At 41.2% G+C, this 18,993-nt stretch overlaps 1 protein-coding gene across 1 annotated transcript; it reads left to right on the top strand.

Moving 5' to 3' along the window:
• The first annotated feature begins 76 nt into the window (after positions 1–76).
• SS18L1 (SS18L1 subunit of BAF chromatin remodeling complex) lies at positions 77–18,363 on the top strand. The gene is made up of 11 exons (XM_005243809.4): positions 77–546; positions 4,226–4,302; positions 5,475–5,559; positions 6,395–6,539; positions 10,133–10,330; positions 11,282–11,446; positions 12,358–12,459; positions 12,866–12,958; positions 14,259–14,378; positions 15,882–16,009; positions 16,200–18,363. Exons 1-11 carry the CDS (start codon positions 478–480, stop codon positions 16,224–16,226), a joined length of 1,209 nt encoding a protein of 402 aa, XP_005243866.1. The 5' UTR covers positions 77–477; the 3' UTR covers positions 16,227–18,363.
• Positions 18,364–18,993: the final 630 nt, after the last annotated feature.

Raw genomic sequence — 18,993 nt, 5'->3', positions numbered from 1 at the left:
CGCCGGGCGCTGTGGTTGCGCAGCCCGCGTGGCGCGCGGCCGCCGCAGCCCTCCCCGCGCTGGCGCACTTGGCGTACGCGCGGGCCCGACCTACGCAGTTGGCGCAGCCGGCGGCTGCGGGCGAAGGCTGGGAGCCGCCGCTCGGCTGCGACAGGAAGCCCGGCAGCAGGGACGCACCATGTGCGGCGGGCGGGGAGGAGGCGGCGGGGCGCCGGCGGCCGCCTCCCGCCCCCTCCCCAAATCCCCGCCGCCCCCCCCCCGCCCCGAGCCGGCGGCGCGGGCGGCGGGGCGAGGGCGGCGCGTGCCGGCGGGTGGCGCGGCGCCCGTGGCTCATTGCGGGGCGCAGATCGTACCATCTGCGGCGGCCCCCCTCCCCATGCACTGCGGAGAATCCTTGCACGGCAATAGCGGCCAGATAATAACAATATTATTAGAGCCGGGAACCGATATATTATAGACACGTAAAAAAAGCCCACCATGTCGGTTGCCTTTGCTTCTGCTCGCCCGAGAGGCAAAGGGGAGGTCACCCAGCAAACTATCCAGAAGGTAAAAGCATGCTTTTATCCAGGCGGTTCGAGAGGGTTGTGCCGTCCGTGCTCCCGCGGCTGAGGCAGGAGGCTGGTTTCTAGGGCGAGGAGGGAAAGGAGTGAATTTGCGAGGGCTGCAGAGATGGACAGCTGGAGAGAGAGGTGGGGGAAGGAGGAGGAGGAGGAGGTGGAACAAAGCAAAGGTGTGCAGCTCACCGCAAAGACGGAGCCAGAGGAGGACTCGGGGAATAAAATTGGGATGGCACGTTATCCCTGCCGGGAGCGCTGCCCGTAACGCGTTGGGAAATCGCAATGCAATTTGCAAATATACGGTTCATTTCTGATGGTGTGTCAGCTCCCGGCCCCCTCGAAAATCCGACCTGAAAATTGAACTAAGATAAAAGGCTGCGTTTGCGAGGGCTTTCTTTTGTACTGGGGTGCAGAACCGTAATGTCTCAGAAGATAGAGGGAGCACCAATGGCCGGTATTGCTCACAGGCTGCCCTGTAACCGTTTGTGCTGCGTTCGTTGATGTTTGATGACAAACAATGGTTTTGCAAGATTTCCTCCGGAGCGGACACCTCCGCACGGGTCTCCTGTGGAGGCCAACGCAGAGGGCTCCTAGTTGGGAAGTTATTGTTTCCTATTCCGCAGGATTGACGGCAGGGACCGTACACACATGCCCGACGCCCCTTCCTCCACAGAAGGTAACGGTCAGGAACGAAGAGGCTGCAAATGTCAATAAAGAACATGCATGGTTTTACTTTGACCGCTATTTGTCATTTGTACTTCTGCCGTATTTTCTGCATGTTCCCCACCGCATAGGTGTTTTGTTGACGCGGAGCTGTGCGGCGTGGTGGAAGTGAGGCGTGTATGTTCTGGGGGTCCGTTCCTAAACACTGACCACTGAAGTGCCATTGCTAATACAGCAATTAACCGGCCACCCGTGCAGTTTGCAGGCAAACTGTTATCTGGTGCCGATTTATGACTTCGGGGGGGGGGGGGGGGGAACCCAATTCAGTGGAAGACTGTGACAGAACAGGGATTTAAGGCAGAATAAACTGCCACAAGAGAGACCAAAGAGATGACTTGAATCTCAGGAGGCTGTTTGGAAACTAATCCCGGTTTTTTGTAGCTCTTGCGGCACATGTGCCATTGTCAACTGATTAATTTTAAATACAAAAATATTTAGATGCTGTGGGTAAGTTTTTGTCTGACCTCCAGACTCGTTGGGGTTAGGACACAATTTTGTAATTCAGATAGTTTGTACTTAAAACCATGACTGTATCCACAGACAAAGGACAGCCAAAGTATCCTCAGTTTGATTTTCAAGCCCTTTCCTTTTTGCATATTTATAAACTTTATGGAAGCTTCAGAATGTTGATTTCTTTACCAAAAACATGTGAAAACATCTCCCATCTTAGGGGGACATTTGCTGGCATGCTACTTCAGGACTGTTGTTCAACGTTGGGCTGTTGGCAGCGATTTTCTTTTTGCCAAGCAGTGGTGCTGAGAAAAGAGACTTGAGGCAAAGCAACTGGGTGGGCTTTGCAGTGAAGTACAGAAATGGGGTGGTGAGGAAAGGAGCAGACGCTGGGCTGGGAACTCCAAAAATCCTCATTAAAGAGAGCTTTGTAGAACACATGCCAATTTCATTGAAAAATAAGATTATTCTTGTTTGCACCCGTAATATATAAGCAGCTTATTTTTATTTATTAACTCAGTTTTGATAGTCTTTCAAAGCTGTTACTATTCCAGTACCAGCTATTCCTAAAAGATTTCACGTGGAGGAAGTTAGAGCGTTTGACAACAGAGCACTGATGGTGGTGCTTTAAAATAGTTCATCAAGCAGCATTTGCAGGGCAGTACACTTCAATTTCTTCTGTGTAATGGAGATCAGAACTCGGTTCTTTTTTCCTCCTAACTTACAAAAAGAGCTGTTCCTGATTCCTTTTTCTTTCAGCAAGCAATGTGTTCCTCAGCTCATTGCAGAAGCATAGCCCTTTCCTGAGAAAGGTATCCATAATACTGCTTGGGCTTTTGCTGTTGAATACATGTCTTAACTGAATGTGAAAATGTTGTCAGCGATAGCTGTTGTGGAAACAGAAGAGGACAGATTTATATTCTTTGCTAATTCTGTATATAGAATTTCCACCGACATAGGTGAAAATTCTGTATGACAGTGAGTACAGAGCGTGAAACAAAGAGCTGCACTGTGAAGCAGACAGGAGTATTTTCTCTTAAAATGATATGCTGCACCCCGGTTGCCATGTGAGCATAGGCACGCAGGCAGGAGGAACATGGATTCTTGACTGACACAGTTCTGACGTTTCCTGTCAGCATTCGAGAGAGCAGCCTCTGACCTGCTGTGGCAGGCCACAGCGACGCCGCTCCTCCTCAGACCCTCGCTGACTTGAGCTACAGGGCATCCCTGCAAGTTCCAGCAGTCAGAGCCTGTGATGGACAAGGGTGTCCAGCAAAGTTAAGACCAACTTACAAATGACAAGAAGCAGGACAAGCCGATTTCTGTAAGGGAGTGACTAGCTAGGTTGCAAGGGGATCAGAAAGACTCTTTTGCTCGTTTTCCTATAATCTAACCCTTTGCATATGAATGGGTCAAGAATTCGTTCTGATCAGAATGCATAGCTACACAGATCAGTTCACACTTAATGCACACGAAGACATGTTATTCTTTCCCCAAGAGCTCTTCTGTCCTGATGAGACCGTGGTTCAAAGGCCCAGCCCTGCAAGCACTTAATAGCAATGGTACCTACAAACTGTATCACGTAGGGAGTTTTTCCCAGAGGCAAATCTCAGTTTGTAAATACTGTTGTTATTTTTCCATTCATACACCTGCAGAAAGCTTGCCACATTGACAAGAAAGCTGGGGGAAGAGGCAAACTATTGTATTTGAAATTTTAAAACAAATCAAAGGCTATTTTAAGCTTTTAGTTGTACAAGTTCATTAAATGAAGGTCAGTGGTCATTTTGTCCTGCAGCTCTGGATCTTCTTGGAACAAGTCAGTCACTAGAATTTATTGCATGAAGCTAAGCTAGCAGCCACTGATACACATAAATTAACTGATAGATAATTATGCGGTGTTTTCATTTTAAGTCCTCCCTGTATTAGAACTGAAGTACCCCAAAGGACATATTAGGATGTAATTCTCTTAAGTGCAGTTTCAAGTAGATCCAGTAGTGCAAATTTTATACTTCATCAAGTTCAGTAGTCTGCACATGCTAGTCCTGTGCAGGGAAACTAGTAATTTTAAGTTGCTTGCAAGTATGTTTCTTGTTTGAAAGTTGGCATGTTAGTAAAATCTGAAGTTTTGGAAAGGGTTGGGTGGTGTTTTAGAATGAGGCAGAGGTATTTCATAGAGAAAGCATCTTCCTTCTTCAGCATAAAAATCTTATCTGCCATTTAAGGAGGAAAAAAGGTAAGTCCGTTAATTCTTCTGTGTTGGGTATTTCAACTAACTCCTGTAAAGATAACTGTTCATAAAGGAATGATTCGAAAAGCACAATCACGTGGCTCAGTAACATCACTTGTAGGTATTTCGTAATATCCCAAGGCAACAAAACTGCACAAAACACCATCCACTGCCAGGACAGGTGAAGTGAATGTGGAGTATCACAAAAGCACAGGGCTTTAATATGATACTTGCAGTAACGTGTTTTGATCGTATTTCTTTTATGCAGATGCTAGATGAAAATCACCACCTAATACAATGTATTATGGATTATCAGAGCAAGGGGAAAACTGCAGAATGTACTCAGTGAGTATTATGAGTTTTGGAGTATGTTAGAAAATTTTGGTGTACTTATTTTCATGAACAAGACTATGAAAAGTTCTGTTCACGGATCACTGAGAAAATAGACTATATTTTTAGATTCACTTGTATTAAGAAATTTATATTGTTCTTGGAGGTTTTTTTCTGAAGTATTTGAGTATTTAGTATTTACAGTATGTTTAACAGGTCATTTATTCCAATAATTATAAAAAATTCCAGTTATTGGACCACTTGCTCTATGCAGATTCATTACATACAAGTAGAATCAGGTACAACATTAATAACACATTTTCATCAGAAAGTAATTAAATGTTAAGGACCAGCCATGTCATTATGTATGGCTAAAACAATAATGCATGTAGACGTACCAGTTTGTATCACTGCTTCCTATTCCTAATCATGAAAACAAAATGCCTTTATACAGCTTCTGTGTTAAATCTCAGTCAGGAGGAATTGCCAGTCTGCCCCATGAAAGGTCAAGTTCCCCTTATCAGAAGAAAACTAATCTTAAAAAAGCATTTGCATTTTTCTCTTGCCTTCTTGGGACCCTCCCTGTTTCCAAAAGTTTGACTCTTCACTTTGCTCAGTGGCACAGCTGTTAGTTTGCTTTTGCATGCCCTCCTGTTCTTTATTATGAGTTTTTCCACTTCATTGAGAACTGTGAAGAAGCATAAATGGTTCTGGCGGTGCTTACTTGAGTAAACACTCCAGTTAGAGCACTCTTGAAAAAAGTCTTGTTCTTCTCAGCTTGCTGGCAGGGCAAACAGGTTTTGGTTTTTGGAGTTCTGGAATTTCATTACTACTAGGACCCTTGTTAAACAGGAAGAAAAAGTGGCCGATTGTTACAGCAGCTGTCTGGGTGTCAGCACTCAAAGACTGAGGTCCCAGCTCCACAGTTCACTCAAAGTGCTTTCAGTGGAGAGTGGATTTTACCTCCCCCTTCCCCCAAGTTTACCTATTTGTAAAAGAGGTGTTGAACACACTGATCCTTGATGAAAGCAAGATAGCACAGATAAAGGTCATTACTATTGCTGTTTATTAGAACAGATAGAAAGTGGGCTAATGTAATTTAACTAATCATTTGTCATAGAAAAAAAAGTTCGGAATTTTCTGTATTGTTAACCCTTTCCAAATAAGCTTTACTCCTTATTCTGTAGATACCAACAAATCTTGCACAGAAACCTGGTTTACTTGGCAACAATAGCAGATTCTAACCAGAATATGCAGTCCTTGCTTCCTGCTGTAAGTATCAGTGCTACCATCAGATACATTTACTATGCTAGAGGGAAAGGCTCTTTGATTCTGCTACTGATTGCTGTCAATAAACCACTTTTTACTATTTTCCCATCTAAAAGTTTCTAAGTGGTCAAGTAGACCACTAAACAAATCAGAAGTACTTTTACCGTGTTTAAAACACATTCTTTGAGACATTGGTGTTGATGTCTTGTCTCCGTAGCTCAAGTTCTATATACTGTAAATGGTGCAGTGGTACAGATGGGAACAGCCTCTATTTGTTCCAGATTGTTTATTCTTTACCTCTTCTTATTGTAGTCTTTACTCAGGAAAAAAATGCCACTATTTTATGTCAAAAACCTAATTCAGTGTTTGGGCATTGGTTTGTCTTTAAACATCGTGTTATTGTTGCTAAATGGGTTCATTTTGGAGGTATTACACATGACACAAAATACCACAGAGCTTTATGCTTGACAAAGGTCAATTTATCAACACACTTCTGAATTGTCTTTGCTAATGCATATTCCCTCAGCAGTTATGTTCTGACCAGCATAAAATGAAATTCATGTAGAGTACGGAAGAATGGGCACAGAAGCCAGACTCTATTATAAACACAGTTTTAAGATGTTCACTGTGCTGCCTGCCGGCTTCTCTGTATCATGCTGAATGTCACTCACACATAGTAGTCAAATGAAGAAAGGTTTACGCAAGCAAGCCCAAAAAGCAAAGGAAGGACATATTTAGTTGAGGCAATTTCTAGTCATAGTCAGGCTAATTTGGGGCTTCTTATTTTGCTAATTAAAAACCTAACCAAAAATTTGCTTCTCCTCCTTGTTATTTGCAGCCACCAACGCAAAACATAAACTTGGGCCCAGGAGGAATGACTCAGAGTGCATCCAACCAGTCTCTCCATTCACAGAGCAATCTCAGTGATGCAATTGGGACGGGCCTTCCTCCTTCCTCCCTCATGCAGAGTCAGATTAGCAATGGTGAGCTTCGGTCCCCTTTGTGCTGCTTTGCTGTTGCTTGGCAACAAAATCATTAATGCAGAATATACTTACAGAGCTGTAAAAGACCTCTCCTAACTCACCTTTCAGGCATATAGGGATTTCAGGCATATGCTGAATTCGTCACAAAATGGCTACAGTCAGTAATGATGCTGGCTTCTGCAAGGACTCCAATCTGCTTAGTATTTCTACGGGGGAAATTAAAAACATTTTTCAAACAATGCATCCAAGTAAAGATGCATCCAAGTTTTTAGTAAGAAAAATTGTATATTGTGGTATTTTTCTCTTGAAAGTGGTGTGGTTGGCCACAGTAAAATGGAATTGCTTGCATGACTAACTGCACAACCAAACCTTTAGATTGAAAAAACCTTCCAGGATACATGCCTTCTTAAAAATAATTTGGTGTTGCACCAGTCTTTGTCCTCTACAGAAGCTTGCAGAGATTGTACTACATAGCCAAAGAGTTTGCACAGACTTTTCATATGAATAAGATAATATACTTTGTCTGTTTGTTTTTGTTTGTGCAACTAAAGGCAACTAATTTAAAGACAAATATTTTTTTTCACTGTGTGCATTTTACAGTATGAATAATATGTTTGTTTATTTTGTGGTTTGTCGTTATTTAGTTCTTGTTTCTGTGGGTCTTTCCCAGAGTGATAGAGAGAGAAAACAGTTTCTATAAATAGAAATATCTGATTGTAAAATCACAGACTTTGGCAGGGGGACTCAAGAGCAGATGCAAGCCATGAAATTACTTCTGAGTTTTTAAAAATCCGTTGGTGGATTTTTTAAACTTTTAAACTAATAGATGAGGTACCTACTGTAAGTGAACTTACTTAAATTTATCTGTGCCGCCTTTTTGAAAGATTTACTACCTAGTATAACTATTATAGTAAGTCAGTCAAAACATTATTTTGTGTTACTAAGAATCTCCATTTTCAGTGTGGTTGCTGGTTTTTCTTTTTTGCCCCGCCCCCCCCCCCCTCCAGTTCTTTATAGTAACTTGGTGCTGATGGGAAGAGCCAGACTGGCAGTCCTGACGACTCATCTGCAGAACAGAAGCAGCCAGGGCAGTTTACTCATGTTGCCCCAGCCCAGTCCTAAAGCCCAGCCCGAGCTGTGGGCGTCTCAGGGTAGTTCACTCTCGCCCCAGTCACTGACACTCAGTCACCCGGGTAGCACTGGGTAGTTTATCGTGAGAGTATCGATCCACTGGAACCCAGGCTGAGGACACAGCTACACTGCAAAACGAAGGTGTGACGGAGAGTGCAGTAGCTGGGCTCTTCTGAGCAGCCTAGGTACCAGCAGCAGCGATGGCATGTGCTCTGCTGCTGGGGCTGTGAGAATGGGGCCCTCACATCCTTGGCTTTGGGGACACCCCTTGGTTGCCAGTCTCTACTGCTACTGTCTCTGTGCCTGCTAGCATCAAGCTAGCAAAATGATGCTATGTGACACAGCATTCCTGATGTGCAGGTAGACTCTGAGATTGAGAAATTATTTCACATCGGTCAACAACTGTTGGACAGCGTTTTTTGGAAATTAGGAATAAATAAGTAGAAACAATTCAAATGCATGGGCTCTAGTACTTGTGAAAATTTCTTATCTAATGGCAGCAGAGATGAAAGTCTGTAATGAACAGGTACACCATTGCAAGAGAGGCAAGAAAAGGGAAGAAGTCATAGAAGCTACTACACTTTGTTCTGTATTGTCCTCAGTCAGGACTTTACAGGAAACGGCCTACGGGACAGTAACTAGGTAATTCCCTACACACATGGTAACTGTGTAGTGGCAGCTAGGTGAATTGTAATGACCATTCTGTTATTGGGGACAAGCTAAAACCAACCCACTGAGATTTCAAGTAATCAAGTCAGTGAATCTTCGTGCCACAGCCCTGCAGGTAAACCCATTAGATTCAATAAACGAACCAGTGAAACTTGGCTGCCTCCAGACAGAATTGGGCCCAACTGAGAATTTAAGCTGTTCAGAAATCATGAATGAGGCTGTTCAGAGGAAAACCCAACTGTCTTTATACGCATCAGAGTATGAAAGAGGTTCAGTGCTTTGTATGTATCTTATGGTTTAGTGTTCTTTTGGTCATGCTTTCATATTTTCCCTTACGATCACAAATTAGCCAAACTTTTTTTTGCTTTAAATGCCAAGGTTCTCTTAAGTTTTTCCATGCAGATAAGGCAAGGTTTACCAGCACTTGCTACACTCCATCTCTCACGCAAAGCAACTGCTTGCTCTGTTCAGACACCATGTGGCCTTGTGTTGCACAAGTAGAAGAATCAGCTTTACCAGACACAAAAACTGGAGCAAAACACAGGGCCAGATCTCTGCAGCAGTATATTGACCTGGCCCCACTGATTTCAGTAGAGCCGTCTCTTTATCTCTTGTTGAAAATGCTACTTACATCTCTCCATCAAAGGAAAATATAATAATCCACAGCAAATTTTCTCATTTGGATGTCTATAAAAACCATTAAGAGTAATTAATGAGGTTTGTACTAAGAGAATCAGACACATTTTTCAGAGGCTGTAGATGCACTTAATAACTGTGAATTAAAGTATTGTTATCTAAAATTACAACGTAATTCCTTCTCTTCCAGGGATTCTACATGTCTTCCATTCTACCTAAAATAATTTAGATTGGCAACAATACAGCTGAATTTAGGTAGACAGCAGTACACGCTATCACATTTTATGTACTAATACACAATGAAAACAACTTTCCAAATCTCTTTCATAAAAGTATTTACAGCAACAAACAACAAAACCCAAGAACCAGATTCTCTGCAATTTTAGTTACCCAACAGCAATAGAACTGTAAAAAATAAGCATACTGCCAGGTAAGCAGGATGATACAAACCCAGGATATAACTGGGGCAGTCTGATGATTACATACAGTGATGTTGGGAAGGGTGTACTGTAACAACAGGGCTTATTATGGTGACTTGAAAAACTTCTCTTCCGAAAGTCTGAGCTACTTTCAGTCAAACTTCAGGAAAAGGAGAGACAGGCTTGTCCTCTAAGGAGAGGGTCCCTCGGTACTTCGTAAGCCCCAGCTAAGGAGGTTAGTTGGTTATTGAGGAACCAAAGGGACGGAGCAATGTGCAAGCGTTTCTCAGCCACTACTGTGCCTCCCCGTTGTCACCATCTGTGGGGTGAGGGACAAGGAGTCAACAGCAGGACAGGAGAAAGGAAAGAACACTTTTCAGAAGGCTGGGATGTTTCCAGAGTCCATGTATTTTTCTGAATTACTTGAAATTACTGAAATTTGTTGATTCTGCTGCTGGCGAGGAACTGGTTGTAGGGCATTGCTGCTGGTTTTGTTCTTCCTGTCTGCAATTCTGTATAGCCTGGATTTGGCTGCCAGGAAGAGAAAGATCACTCTAACTGTGCAGTAGACAGTTTTAATTTGTCTGTAGATACCAGGGAATTTCAATAATGAGAATTTTTTTTGTTTTGTTTTGCCTTATCGTAAGGTATTTTAGAAAGGCCGTGAGGGCTTTAATGCTCACTGTACGTTGCCAATAATAGCACAGACTTTCTTGTTGCTCTCTTTAATTTTTCTAGGTCCTAATCACGTGTCTATGCAGCAGTCAGGCCAGAACACTATGCCCACGACCTCTCTGAGTATGACTGTCAGCAGTCATGGAACTGGGCCTGGTTATAGCCATACAGTGCCTGCATCTCAGAATGTGCCAATGCAAGGCCAGGGGTCAATAGGCAATTATGTCTCTCGAACAAACATCAACATGCAGTCTAATCCAGGTAAACTCCCTCTTCCTCCTTCTGGGCCAACTTGACTTTTCAGTGACCTCAGAGGTTTACCACACATGAATTTGTTCTGTAAATATTTTCTGTAGACAGCGTCAAACATAGAAGAGGAAAAGCCAGCTTTAAGACATCTCTGAATTTCAAGTTGTCAGGCACTACTGTAAGTCGGAACGGTTTCAGACTTGCTTTAACTTACACCGACTTGCTATGGTTAGCAACGAGTTGGGGAAAGGAGCGTTAGCTAGAAGTGCAGCACCACTATCTGATAGCCCCCAGCAGCAAATCCCACAACTGTGGGAGGGATCTGAGACGCACCTTTATCCTAGCTGAAAGAGCCTGCCAAAGAGTGTTACACATGTACTGCTTGTACATTACTACCCCGTTTTCCTTATTTTATTGATACTTCACACTGCTTGCAGGGCATAGAGAGACTAGCAGACAACTCAGAATTAATCTCTTAATTTGTAAAAATATTTGCTACTGAGTATTGAATGGGATGTCCAATGCTTAAGAATTCTGTCCAACAATACAAAATCTAGGGATCAAATAAATCCTAGAATGTCAGTTAATAATCAGGTATATAATAAGGTGGAATTAGAAGAAAGGATTGATTAGGAAAGAAATGCAGCAATGAATTAGTCAGGAGCCAGAGAGGAACAAGCATCAGTTCTTAGTTCTTTCTTTAATCCTACCGTGATAATGATTACTAGATGTACTTTTAAATATCTGACTGAAGCAAATGGCAAGAACTGACCATATAATAACATCCTTTCTGGATTACAGTGCAGAAGAGTTAAATACATGCAGTAGGAAAACATCTCCCCCTGTGGAGAATTCACAGAATTACCAGGGTGCATGTCAGTTGGTTTTAACTTGCTTCCAAAGAGACTAGGGAGAGAACTGTCTCATCCCTTTAGAAAACAGTATTTCCCGTGTACATTGTAGTCTCCATGATGCACCAGCAAGCAGCGACGTCGCATTACAACTCAGCACAAGGAGGGAGCCAGCATTACCAGGGGCAGTCCTCCATTGCCATGATGAGTCAGAGCAACCAAGGCAACAGCATGATGGGGCAACGGCCAATGGGCCCTTACAGAGCTTCACAGCAAGGTAAAATCTATTAATAGGTTATTCATACTACTATTATTAGATTGATGATATTCAGTCCATCCTGTGGGGTAGGTAAGCCAACAAAATTTCCAAGTCACATTTATGAACAGGGAATCCCATCCGGTAACACAGGACATCTCAAATGGTGGAAGTATCGTGACAATCAGATTAACTTTAATCTGTTTTCAAGATTTATCTATTTAATTATTTCAGATATTTAGGAAAGTAATTCTGTCTAAAAGGGGTCATATATCTCTAAAGAAAAGATGAACAATTTGATATACAGCTCACTCAAGCCACTGGGAATATTTTCAATTCTTTCAAGTGGTACCGGATCAGCCATAACACAGAGCAGTTAACAAGGAACACATTTCCAGAAATAAGATAATAGTGTGCCACCGATTAGTACGAAAAATTAGGCCAAGGAAAGGAAAACACCAGAGGATAACTACTATGCTCTTAAGACCTCTCTGGAAAAGTTCTAAGAGGTAATAAAGCTGCTAGACAGATTCTAACATAAACTGAATTTGGCTAGGAAACAAATTAATACATTAATTAAAATATACTTAATTCTGACAGTGTTCTTGAGCATGGAATAAATTCCTGTGTTTTCTAATAACTCAGATTAGTAGATGAAATGTAGTCATTACTTTTGATATTGTCACGGAAGTGAGTGGTTTTAGGACATGTTACTGTCCATTGCATATTTCAATTTCAACAGCTGTCTCTGAGAATACAGATTTATTTCCTTTTTCTGGTGAGCAAAACATCTTTGAAACTGCTGTCAATGTACATAGTGTGTTTACTTATCCAGATGTAAACACTGTTTTCTTAAAATAAATCAGATAAGAAAAAAACATCCCTTAGGAGTGCGTGGGCTCAGTTTGCTCTCTCTTGTCTTTGCCTTGCAGGTTCCTCACAGCAGTACATGGGTCAGGAAGAATATTACAGTGAACAGTACAGTCATGGGCAAGGCTCATCAGAACCTATGAATCAGCAATACTATCCAGATGGTAATTCCTCTGAGCTGTAGTCACTGTAATATTGATAAAGTGTAGACCACCACCGTGACTGCCACATCCAAGGACATGGCAAAGCCATTACGATGCATTTCCAATTTAAATGATAGAAAATTCTAATCCCAGAAGATGGGAGCCTGGTACGCAAACATATGCATCAGTGCACCCTGCTATCCAAACTGCTTCAAAAAGAGCACAAAGTCTAGTTTGGATTAGTAAATGTGAGAGATTTATCCATAGGTGTGACTTTCCTTGCCACATACTTGACCTCCTACCTAATGGGTCTGTATTTCCTCTTAGTGTCATCTTTGTGCATAAGCAGCTTCATAAGAAATCATTCAACAATGTATCTATAGTTATATTAACAATGTACGTGATAAAACTTTGCAATTCCTTGTAGGACATGGTGATTATGCCTATCAGCAGTCATCCTATACTGAGCAGAGCTATGACAGGTCATTTGATGACTCTACACAACACTATTATGAAGGAGGTAGGAAAATATATTTGCAATCTTTGTAAACCAAAGCTCTAATCCCCTAAAATACTAATGAAATGCTTATGAAAATGTATAATATGACTTGTAATTTCTGCATCACTAACTGCTACTGAGCTATTACTTAAGGAGTGTCCAGGAAATAGGCTTCAGCTATGTATAGCATTTTTTATACCAAGATTATATCAGACTGTATACACAGTATCATGTCATTAACTGTATTGTGTGGCAGTCATGCTGCGCAGCCTTGTGGGATCACTAACTTGTTTGTAGCCTCATTTTCATTAGAAGAATGATCCTCAGTTGTAGCTGAGCCAGGTGGAATTATAGCTATGGATATTGAACTTTTTTTGTAGTAAGAGAAAAGACTTCCAGGATATCAGTATCCTCCACTCTTACAAAACTGTTTCACAAACGTTTTATATAATGCTGTAGTAAAGATTATGCTGACAAAGGTAAACTAATGTGCTGCAGTTAGAAATGGGGTTCAGAGCCAGAAAAAATTGGCAGCCGTAAATGGAAATTTCTCTAAAATAAGACAGCCTACCAATTAATTCCAGGACCAGCTTTTTCTTGATTTACTTAATTCACCTTACAAAGTGTGAAAAACAATGGGTTAAATGAAACTAATCATTGAAAATCATCAATACTGTGAGTTTACAATTCTACCACTAGAAACCTCCCAACAGTAGTACATCAGTAAATTCAGTGATACGCTTAGGGTATCTGAACTCTAAATTAACTGCAAAATATTAACAATTATGGTACAGTGAGGTGGCATTTAGGAAAAGCAATGTCATCTTTATAGTTTCTGTTCGTTTTGTTGTTTCAGGATACTGCAAATGGAATTTCCATCATAGGTGTTTCAAAAAATACCAGTAACAACTAGATAAGTGGTCTTTCTGGGATATATGAACCAACATAATTATCTAGAAGATAAATACAGTGGGAGAGCTTCTTGAGAAACCAGCTATTTACCCTGGCACCTTTATCTTTGTGACTCTTGTGTTTTGCTTCTGAAACACTTCTGGGGTAAAAAAAAATCTTTCTGGGAACAGGGTGCTTGTGTTGTTTAGTGATCTGTATAAATAAACAACTCTCTCCTGTTCAAAAGAACAAAAAATTGCTGAAGTAAACATCCTGATGGGCAAAATACAATCATCTGTTTCTGAAAAGAGTACTTGTCTATGAATTGCAGACCAAGGGTCCTTATACCTTTGTTTTCCTTATGATTTGCATGTCCAGTGAAATACCTGCCTTATCTATAATCATACTGTTTAACTTTTTCCCTCTTTAGGAAATTCTCAGTACAGCCAGCAACAAGCAGGATACCAACAGGGAGCTGCGCAACAGCAAACATATTCCCAGCAGCAATACCCAAATCAACAAAGTTACCCAGGACAACAGCAAGGATATGGTATGAAAACTGTCACTGACTGCTCAAGCGTTTGCAGTACTTCATCCTGGTGCCTCCATTCCTAAGTGAAAATGTGCTGTGAACTATTTCCTTGATTAACTTTGGACATCCACATACCAAAACTAGCCAAAGAGCACAGCATGTAAAGGGATTCTGGGCAGTAACATACATTAGTATAGCACTGCATTCGATACCGTTATGTGAGCATCCTGAAACCCTCTCTCTTTTGAAAGAAACTTAGAAAATACACATTTGCCTCATGTTGACTTCTTGGGAAGTGTCAGCAGGAGGTCACCGCCTGGATTCTCAGGCCTCGTACACTTCTAATAGTTCTGCAAGTGACATGATAAAGTAACATCAACAGTCCAGAGAATCACTACTCCCTTAGATTTCCTGCAACATCACAGGGGGTTTATTCCTTGGTGAGGGAGTGAGGTGAAAGGAGAAAAGTGGAAGTGCTTTGAACATGCAGCTAACAGTGGCACAAGGCTTTTGAACCCTTCAGGTCACCAGTGGCAGAGTGCCCCACTGTTACCAAAAGCATCCAAGTCTGATGGCTGTCTTCCAGTTTTCTGACCGACTGGAGGCATCTTGTATGTCTTCTCAGGCTTTGAAAGAAACTATTTCAGGTTATTTAGTACAAAAACAGGGTCTGGAGAGGTTAGAATCCTAGCTTCAAGGCAAGGGATTTCTGGTGGATCTCCCAGATGTGAGGGTACTTGACCTTGAACTGGCAATGCTAACCAAAGTCAATAAATTGATGTTGATATCAACAGCAAACCCATTTTAGAAATGTGAAATCTCATGAAATAGAATCTACATGCCTAAAATTTTAATTAAATTATTAACACCTGACTCTGCAGTACTAGTAGATAGCCTAGGCCACTAAAACCAGACATATTCTGTGAAATTAAACCCAAAATTCAGTTCACGATGTTAAAATCTGGCCTCTTCTTTTTGAACGTACTCCTTCATAAAAATCCACTGATAATGCCAAAAAATGCACATAGCAGTCTATACACACAATATACAGTCCCAAATAAAGGGAAATCAGGATCCCTGTGCAGCTGTGTGTCTGATTTACACGTGCTTTTAAATTATCTATATATACATGCAAGAGATTTCTTAGGTTCTGCCTGGTCAGCAGTGCTTACGGTGGCACAGCCAGATTAAATAGGAAGTTAAACGTACAATTATTACTAAAATAAAGGCCAGGTAGCTTGCATATAGGTAATAATTGAGCTGTGCCAATACAGGTGTCAGATAAAAGTATATCACAATTTCTGAGCAAAGTTTAAAACCTGAAGTTTACATTGCTGCAGCTAGATCGTTATTAGTATTAACACTTTCTGCTGTAAAGCTAGACGGGAGGTCTAGGCAAAATTTACTCACAGTTCATACCCACAGAGCTTACTTGGCTACCATCATGTTTTATGTTACCTTAACCCTAAGAACTCCTCCTAGTAAATCAAGCCTTAGTAGCAGATTTCACTGTCTTCTCAGGTCCTGCACAAGGAGCCTCTTCACAGTATTCCAGCTACCAACAGGGGCAGGGGCAGCAATATGGAAGTTACAGAGCTTCTCAGACAGGCCCCTCCGCTCAGCAACAGAGGCCTTATGGCTATGAGCAGGTAAATTGTCTAAATCTCTGCTATGAAAAAGCACTCTGCATATAAATCTATCTGATAATTTGGTGCAGGCATATTGGTGATACTTCAGTGGGTCTTTCAAAATTGATAGACCAAAAAAAATTGTCTAACTCACTGTTTGTAAACCTCTGCTATGTTATTCTCCAACATTTTTATTTCTCTTTTTTTATAGGGACAATATGGAAATTATCAGCAATAAAAGAATACGATCCTGTGTCAGATTAATTTCAATAATATCTCCATCTTTTGAACTGGATGTACAGGCAGTTTTGATTAATTGTAATATGTTGGTTACCCCTTAGCACAAAGCAGCGTCTGTATGTGAACAGTGTTCATTTCATGCTGGATATGAAGCAGTGCACTACTGGTAACAAGACAATGCTTTAATGGTTTGATATTTGGTGCTGTGTATAGTACTGTATGTTGATACAATGCAGAAGTTTTTCATTTAGCCCCCCGGCCCTTGCCCCATTCTTGATGTTTCTAAATAGCTTTAGGATCATTTGATCACAGTTGTACCCCTTTCCGGAAAACAGCCAGGTCATTCTGCAGTCTGGCTCAATACAAAGCCATTCAGTCATGTCTCAGTCCAGGGAAGTATCCCGTGGTAGTTGATCTTTTTTTAACTGAATGCATTGGAGATTACCTGCCAGCCTCTGAAATCCACGCCTCTTTACTTCTTAAGTATAACGAGATGGATACATTCCTTACGTGAAGACAGTTCTATGCTGTATGATAATTAACTGCAACTTCTGTAATGCCTACCTACCCAATACCTACCCAAGTCTTAAAATGCAGTAATCTGAGTAAGTCCACATTTCTGTTGTAAGAGGTACAGGAGGATCAGAACCTATATTCAAGAAAATAGTAATTACTAGAGGCACCTTTTATATATCCATGTAAACGAAGGTATTTCTGTTGTGGAAGTAAAAAACAGAAGGGAGCTGTGAGATCTGCAGTGTCAGCCTAATACACGTCAATATTGCTTCATATTGTGCTTAGCTGAGAAAAACATCTGGCAAAAACTCCAGTCTTAAATACGCTACTCCAGATTTTTAACTCGCATAAAATTTTCATGCCAAATTTTGCAAGCAGGTGGCTGGCATCCTTCTTTATTTCTGATTCCTCCCTTGCCCTTACTCAGATTTTCCAGCAAGCATTATAACCATAAATATTGTCAAATTTTTTGGTCTCTTGGTCTTACAGTTCATTGTCACTTTTATTTATCTCTTGTAGCTTGACAAATAGTCCAGAAGTAAAAAATCCATCCAAATTCAGCTTTAATTGTGAAACAATATTATGCATATAGAGAGGGGAATTATTAATGGGGTCAACCAGTGAGAGAATACCTATAGAGGGAGAATTTAGAAATAAAAACTAGTGGTATGTAAAAGCCAGTATGAACAATGTAAGTCACTTCAGTTTTGTATGTTCTTATAAAGTGTTGGAAAAAAGCACTTATAAAGTGCTTATATAAGTGTTGAATGAAGTACCATGTCCAGATTTCTCTGAGGCAAAAGGCTAGGACAAATATGACTATACTCCATAAGCATTTTTAATACGAGGTTAACTCAAACTTTACAATATGAAGTAAATATACCTCTGTAGGACTTTCTCCTTTTCTTTGTCTGAACTGATATATTAATGGGATTTTGAGTTCTAGAACTTCATATTTTGAAAAACGAAGACCACAGGGAAAACAAAAGATGTCTCAATTCCTTTTTTTTCCCTGTAAAGTCTTTAACTGGACAACTAAAGAGTTTACTATTAAATATTGTCAAGCATTGCCCTTGATACATTAATAATTTAAATTACTGATAAAATAGAAGACTTTTTTTAGTCGGTCCTCATTTCTCTCATCTTTCCTGCTGGTGTTTTCATAGTCTGAAGTAACAAGGAACAGAAAGGAAGAAAGATCGTTTTCTTTACAGTATATAAAAATTACAGGTAGCCATTAGAATGCAATATTGCTCTTTGCCAGCGTGAAAATATGCCTTTTATGTGGTTTTTGAAAGTGCTGAAATACTTTTGAGAGAATGAGCAACACTTAAAATGAAACAGCAACATTACATCAATCTGAAATGTCTTACATTAAGAACTTCTTGAATGTTGTGTATATAATGTATTTGAAAGAGCACTTTGGAAATAGTTTGTACATTTATTTCCTAATTTATACATGATTTTGGGTGTTAATATTTCTAATTGTTAATAACAAAATGTTTATTTAATGTGTTGTCCATTTTTATGTATTAATGTGGAAACAAAGTGATGCCAGCATTTTGAATTCTTCCATTAATTGTATCATTTTCTGTTTTGTAATACAGAATGCTTGAAAAATTGTTTAGGTTAAATATTATTTGAAAATGAAATTGGTGGTACTTTTCTTAGAACACAGACTTTTGAATGGAAACAACAAAGGGAGATTCTTTGAGTTGTACTTTCTCCCCTACTTCTCTGATACAATTCATAGATAATTATAGATGACAAAAGCTCTTCCCAGCTTTCAGATTATTTGGTATGTGATGATCAAAGGCCCTGTGTGAGCAGAGCAAGTGGACGCAGGGAGCGCCTCACCTCAGGGGTAGCAGGGCAGGGGACACACTGTCTGGCAGCTCCTCACAGGGCCAAGGCACCCCAGGCCTAACCCTAAACACATACACTCACACACACACACACACACCCATTATTTCAGCTGCTGCAGCCCGCTCCAGGCTCACTGCGGGGACAGCGGCTTCCAGCCCCGTTAAGACCGAAGCGGCCAGGACCCTCGGCACCACCCTGAGCCGGGCAGGACCCTCAGCGCCCGACCGTTCCGCACCGCTCTGCCCCGGGACGCACAGGACTGCTCTTCCACCGCCTAATTTAACCCACACGGCAGCGAGCTGTGTCCGCGATATTCTACGGTGGGCCACAATATGGGCCTCTGTGCGTGCCCACGGCCCAGCCTCGACGCTCTCCCAGGAGTG

Source organism: Falco peregrinus, chromosome 9 (genome assembly GCF_023634155.1).
Source record: "Falco peregrinus isolate bFalPer1 chromosome 9, bFalPer1.pri, whole genome shotgun sequence".
NCBI classification, from domain to species: domain Eukaryota; kingdom Metazoa; phylum Chordata; class Aves; order Falconiformes; family Falconidae; genus Falco; species Falco peregrinus.
This window is presented reverse-complemented; position numbering and strand designations above follow the sequence as displayed.